We start from the raw sequence: 6,160 nt of genomic DNA, 5'->3' as shown, positions 1-6,160 counted from the left end.
GAAATATATTCCTGGTGGTGGGGTCTGTTTGGAGGTGGCGGAAATGTCGGCGGATGATTTGGTTTATGCGAAGGTTGGTAGGGTGGAAGCTGAGCACCAGGGGCGTTCTGTCCTTGTTACGGTTGGAGTTGTCGGTCGTCGGAGTTGTCGGAGATGGAGAGGTCCAGGAAGGGGAGAGAGGTGTCAGAGATGGTCCAGGGTCTATTTCCAAGTTGTACAGCTCTGGATGATTTGGTTTATGCGAAGGTTGGTAGGGTGGAAGCTGAGCACCAGGGGCGTTCTGTCCTTGTTACGGTTGGAGTTGTCGGTCGTTGGAGTTGTCGGAGATGGAGAGGTCCAGGAAGGGGAGAGAGATGTCAGAGATGGTCCAGGGTCTATTTCCAAGTTGTACAGCTCTATGACTCATAATAACAAAACCATCTCTGAATGAACTACATTGATCAACTCACCTATTAGGTTACTCAACCAGTTTCAAGGTCTACGTTCTTATTTTACCAACTCATTACAAAAATAAGGGGTAAATCTGGAGCTGCTGAAATTTGCAATTGTATAGTTTCTGGTTCAGCCTTTGTGTTGCCCCATGCTGTTAAGGATGCTAGTGCAGGTGAGCTGTATATTGTCTGAAAACTTTAACTTAGGGCAGATTGTGATATCAAAACAGCATCTCAGGCTGACGACACTGTTCTGCGACCTGAAACATTAGCTCTGATTTCTCTTCAACAGATGCTGCCAGACCTGTTGAGTTTTACAGCAATCTCTATTTTTGCTTCTGATTTACAGCATCTGCAGTTCTTTTGATTTTTACATTTTTTGTCAATTTTGATCACATAGATCCAGTGATGATCAAACCTAAATATTCCTTCAGAGCCATCAGTTGGCCACTTGACAGATAAAATGGCCACCGGACCACAATGTGGAGAGAGACAGCAGACCAAATACAGACATGGCCTGGGGCCACCAGAATGTCAGCACAATAAACTAATCAACTAGGTTGTGAGTACAAGGTGGGTGGGGGAAAAATTACACATGAGTAGCGTACACTGTCCACCGAAGTGTCTGGGTCCAGCCAACACCTTTAATAGAACTCCAACAGTGATACAGACTCAATACAAAGCGCTAATAGCCAGGGCTGCAGTAATCGTCCTTTTCATGAAGAGCGATTAGCACCCATTACTACAGCAATGCCTTCAGTGCAGACATTGAAACTGACAACGACTGCAATGAAATTAACAAAGGCTGCGCTGGGACTGACTGCACTGAAACTATCAATGATTCTGCAATGTTTACAATAAACAAACTATGCTACAGAGACAATAACCTCATCACAGCTACTATATTAAAAAAATGTATAAAAGTCTATTGACATATGCTCCGGGTTGAGAGAAGACTCACAGTTGACCACAGTGTGTTGGTGTCTTTCTCTCCCCAGAGCTCCGGTATTTCTTTGTTCGGTAAACTCTGTCACTGAACCCCGACTCTGTCTCTGAGACTGGTGATTTTCCCCATAACAAACTCCTTGTCTTGCATGATTTAAAAGGCCCAGGCACCCAACTTAAACAAATGCTTGGTAATACAGAACCTAAGCATTGCTAAAACAAGACAGATATGAATTTTACACTTTTCAGAACGAAGACATAGGAAACTGACTGGAAAAAAAAGGCATCATTTTATAAGATATGAAAGGAGGGTGCTGATTGGATTGTGATGGAGTAAGATTCTGATTGGAGGGAACGTAAGCCCTTCCTGAAGAAGGGCTTATGCCCGAAACGTCGATTCTCCTGTTCCCTGGATGCTGCCTGACCTGCTGCGCTTTTCCAGCAACACATTTCCAGCTAAGATTCTGATTGGTCAGGGCATGGCTATGGGAGATGCAGCAGTATTTGACTATTTCCATGACCCTTTTTTAATATGGTCTGTCAATAGTTGGGATTACAACCTATATACTTGGTGTCACACCAGTACTGAATTCAGATTAAGTTATTCATTTGTGTGGTAAGTAAAACATCTTTGTGGAAGCATTTATATCATCTGGATTGGGCTAAGATTGGTTGGTCACTGAACCATATTCACACGTAGTTGCAGATGTTCTTTATCAACAGACCAAATGTTTAGTGCATAAAAAAATTCTATATTTGTCAGTTAGAAAGACCTTGACAATAACAGCAAATCAAAGTTTCACCTGTTTCCCACACTTTTTTCACAGATATCAGTTCCAGAGATATATCGTTCTCACCTCAACTCTTCAAACATTTGCTTAACTGACTCTTCCCAGTTTCTTTTCCTTGGACTGTAGAGCCAGCTTCACAATTCTGACAGCCTAAACTTTTTCAGTTTTAACAACTTGAGGACTTCTAGACAAGTTCTCTTAGCTTGAACATTCATAAACTAACATTACTTTGGCAAACTAGAACTTGATCCTCCTAAAAGTAAGCTGTTCTTCCTTCTGAACTAGAGTCAAAAGTTAAATTAACAGCTTCTGGTCTGATGCAAATGCAGCTGAAACTTTCCTGCAATTTGACATTGTTCTTCATTTCTTGCTGGGTCTTCCAAAACCACTTTTACTAAAAATACAAGTGTAGAATCCTTTGCAATGGAATTGGGGTGGGGGAGTGGTGTGTGGAGGTGAAAAGAGACTACAAATGGTTTTTATGGGAGGAGCTGCCCTATAATAAGTTTAGATGCCCAGTTTGAATAATAATAGTGAGTGAGTGAAAGAATAGGTTGATGGGTAGGTGGTGGGTGAGATGCTAGGGTCATTAGGCTGGTAGGTGATTAAGATGAAGAGGGTGATAGTTAGCAGGCAGGTAATTGAGGTGGTAGGTACAAGAGGTGACGTGTAGGATTGCAGGTGGGTGGTTAAGTGGCAAGTAGGTGAGATAGTAGATGTATAAGGTGACAGAAGAAGGAAGAGAGGGCAGTGGTTGGGGCAGTTGCAGTTTGGAGATAAAGGTGAGTGATTTGGCTAATTCCAGAACTTTTCTCCCAGAGTTTTACTGAGTTTTTTCTGTCTCATATTTCCTGGACAACCATTCAGTACAGCTGAACTGTCTGAAGTCTTCAGCTGTAACTCAGAAATATTTGTGGAGAAACCCAAAGTAGCAGGGGAATTGATCAATGGACATTGAAATTTGCAGTTGAGTCAGCACATCAGGACTTCCACAAGGTTCAGATAACCATTTCTGATTGCACATCTGATCCTTGATGATCTAGATTTCTTTTCAAACTTACAAAATAAGAAGTGTAACTGTATACACATGCCCAGGTCAAAAACAGCTGGGATGAATGGAGTCTGGAAACTTGCCTTTGGAAAGTTTAGTATGGAGTTCATGTGGTTTAAAAACAACTTACCCATTGGTTATGATATTAAAATTCAAAGCACCAGCTCCCTCCCCCAATGCCATGAGCAAATAGCAAAATAGTGAAGTCAAATATTTTAAAGTATGTCCAAACCTTTAATCCCAGATTCAGCTCCTTCAACGACCGTTTTATCTCTGCAGTCAAAATGTTTGTTCTTTCACATTCCTGGAAAGCTACTACTACATAAGGTGTCCGTTCTTCCACTTTGCCCATGATCTCATGCATATTAAAACTTTCTGGCAGTTTTTCCAGGATTTCATCCAAAACTGACTTAACCTGAATATCAAAGTATTATTAAGTTCCATTATTGCTAAAATGTTACAATGTTAAAGAAAAATAATATTGTCATTGACGTTATACAAATTCTAATACATACTAAATTTCTCTTAGTGAAATCAAACTGTATTTACATAATGCGCATACATTTCAAAGCGCAGCAGCTGACAGAAATGGAAGCTAAATGAAAAACACAGAAGCTAGGAAGAGTAAGCCATTTGACCCTTCAAGCATGCTGGACTATTCAATATGATCATGCTGATCCGCTATCTCAACACTATATTTCTGCTTTGTCTCCATCCAAACGTGTAATTTGATGCCTATAATGTAAGAAACTATATCATCTCCCTTACTAATCAAGCTAACCTACCACCTTTTCCTCTTTGCCTGTTCTACCCAAATATTGAATAACCCTGTATGTTGGTTGCATTGCAGCCATGTCTCTGCAATTGCAACTGTATCATAATTGTGTATATCTGTTTGCACTGTTAATTAATCGATTTTATTGCAATTGCTCCATGTATTAAGACACAATATACTGAGCTCAACAGTCCTATCGCTCTGTTTTATACTGTGCTCACTATTCTTCATCCTCGTTTTATGTTGGGTTCACTGCTGTCCTGACAGGCTCCCTCATACCAAGACAGGTATCTTTTTTTCCTTCTTCATTAATTTATGGAATGAGGGTGTCTGGCTGGACATTATTGCCCAGAGGGCAGTTGAAAGTCAACCACATTGCTGTGGGTCTGGTGTCACGTGTAGCCCAGTCCAGGTAAGGATGGCAGTTTGCTTCCCGAAAGAAGCTTGGTTGAAACAGATGGTTTTTCTGACAATGAGGATTTCATGGTCATCATTAGACTTCTTTTATCCAGATATTTATTGAATTCAAATTCCATCCTCTACTGTGGTGGGATTTAAAGCTGGGTTCCCAGAACTTCTCTGGATCTCTGAATTACAAGTCAAGTAATAATAACACTTAGCCATTGCCTCCCCGCCTATAAACAGATGAAAATCATTGTCTTTTTCTTTCATATAATATGGGCTTTGCTGATAGGGCATTATTTATTGCCTATCCATAGGTGTCAGAAGGTAGCCAGTTAGAAGCAAGTTGAAGGAGGATATTGCACAGGAAGCAAGAGCCAGGGGACCAAAGAAAATTGCCATGTTCTGCTGTAGGAACGATAGTCTTCGCCTCGTGAGCCTTTTAATCATTCATTCAATGGCAGCTGACTTATATCAGCTCTATTTACCCAACTTGGTTCCATATTAATTCATGTCTTTACATAATCTCTATGAACATTTTAATTCAACCACCATCCTCAGCCTTTATTCTAGGTCATCTCTATACTTTGTGTGAAGAATGAGTAGCCTTGCTCTAATTTTAAAATGGTGCCTTTGTAGTTTGGATTTCACCATGAGAGAAAATGGTTTCATTAATCATTTAACAATTTCATTTGGATCACCAGAAATTTCTTTATCCAGACAGGAGTGAGACTGGGATTCACTACCGCACAAAGCGGCATTCCAACCGCAACTCTATCAACAAACACATCGAGTTAAACCCCATCTACCATCCCCAGAGAAAAAGAACATGAAATGACATCACCAATGTGAGGAAACCCAAACACATAAATAGAAAGCAAGAATCAGCAGCAGTGCTTCGCTTGAAGGTCCACTGAAGATGTTACCTAGTAGGGTGACGAAACATCTGGAAATGAACTTTCCAGCTCAGCGAGCAAACCTACATTCAGAACCTCTTATAATTCAAATGAATCTGCAATGTGCCCCTCCCATGTTCAACACACGTTTCCATTGATACCAAAACTCAGTATTTCAGATGGGATCTAACCAAGGCTCTATTCATAAAGTCATAGAGATGTACAGCATGGAAACAGACCCTTCGGTCCAACCTGTCCATGCAGACCAGATCCCAACCCAATCTAGTCCCACTTGCCACCACCCGGCCAATATCCTTCCAAATCCTTCCTATTCGTATACCCATCCAAAATGCCTCTTAAATGTTGCAATTGTACCAGCCTCCACCACATCCTCTGGCACCTCATTCCATACACATACCACCCTCTGCATGAAAACGTTGCCCCTTAGGTCTCTTATATACCTTTCCTCTCTCACCCTAAACCTATGCCCTCTAGTTCTGGACTCCCAGACCCCAGGGAAAAGACTTTGCCTATTTATCCTATCCATACCCCTCATCATTTTGTAAACGTCTATAAGGTCACCCCTCAGCCTCCGACGCTCCAGGGAAAACAGCCCCAGCCTGTTCAGCCTCTCCCTGTAGCTCAGAACCTCCAACCCTGGCAACATTCTTGTACATCTTTTCTGAACCTTTTCAAGTTTGACAACATCTTTCCGATAGGAAGGAGACCAGAATTGCACACAATATTCCAATAGTGGTCTAACCAATGTCCTGTACAGCCACAACATGACCTCCCAACTCCTGTACTCAATACTCTAACCAATAAAGGAAAGCATACCAAACGCCTTCTTCACTATCCTATCTACCTGC

The 6,160-nt window shown here is 41.3% G+C and overlaps 1 protein-coding gene across 1 annotated transcript in view; it reads right to left on the bottom strand.

Moving 5' to 3' along the window:
- LOC122562216 (dynein axonemal heavy chain 17-like) overlaps nt 1–6,160 on the bottom strand; it is a 464,703-nt gene that overhangs the window by 4,337 nt on the left and 454,206 nt on the right. Inside the window, exon 78 of the mRNA XM_043714924.1 lies at nt 3,451–3,633. Within this exon, the coding sequence (XP_043570859.1) occupies nt 3,451–3,633 (183 nt within the window). The remainder of the gene's footprint in view (nt 1–3,450; nt 3,634–6,160) is intronic.

This window comes from Chiloscyllium plagiosum, chromosome 24 (genome assembly GCF_004010195.1).
Source record: "Chiloscyllium plagiosum isolate BGI_BamShark_2017 chromosome 24, ASM401019v2, whole genome shotgun sequence".
Lineage (NCBI taxonomy): Eukaryota > Metazoa > Chordata > Chondrichthyes > Orectolobiformes > Hemiscylliidae > Chiloscyllium > Chiloscyllium plagiosum.
The sequence above is the reverse complement of the archived record's forward strand: the minus strand, read 5'-3'. Positions and strand labels throughout refer to the sequence as shown.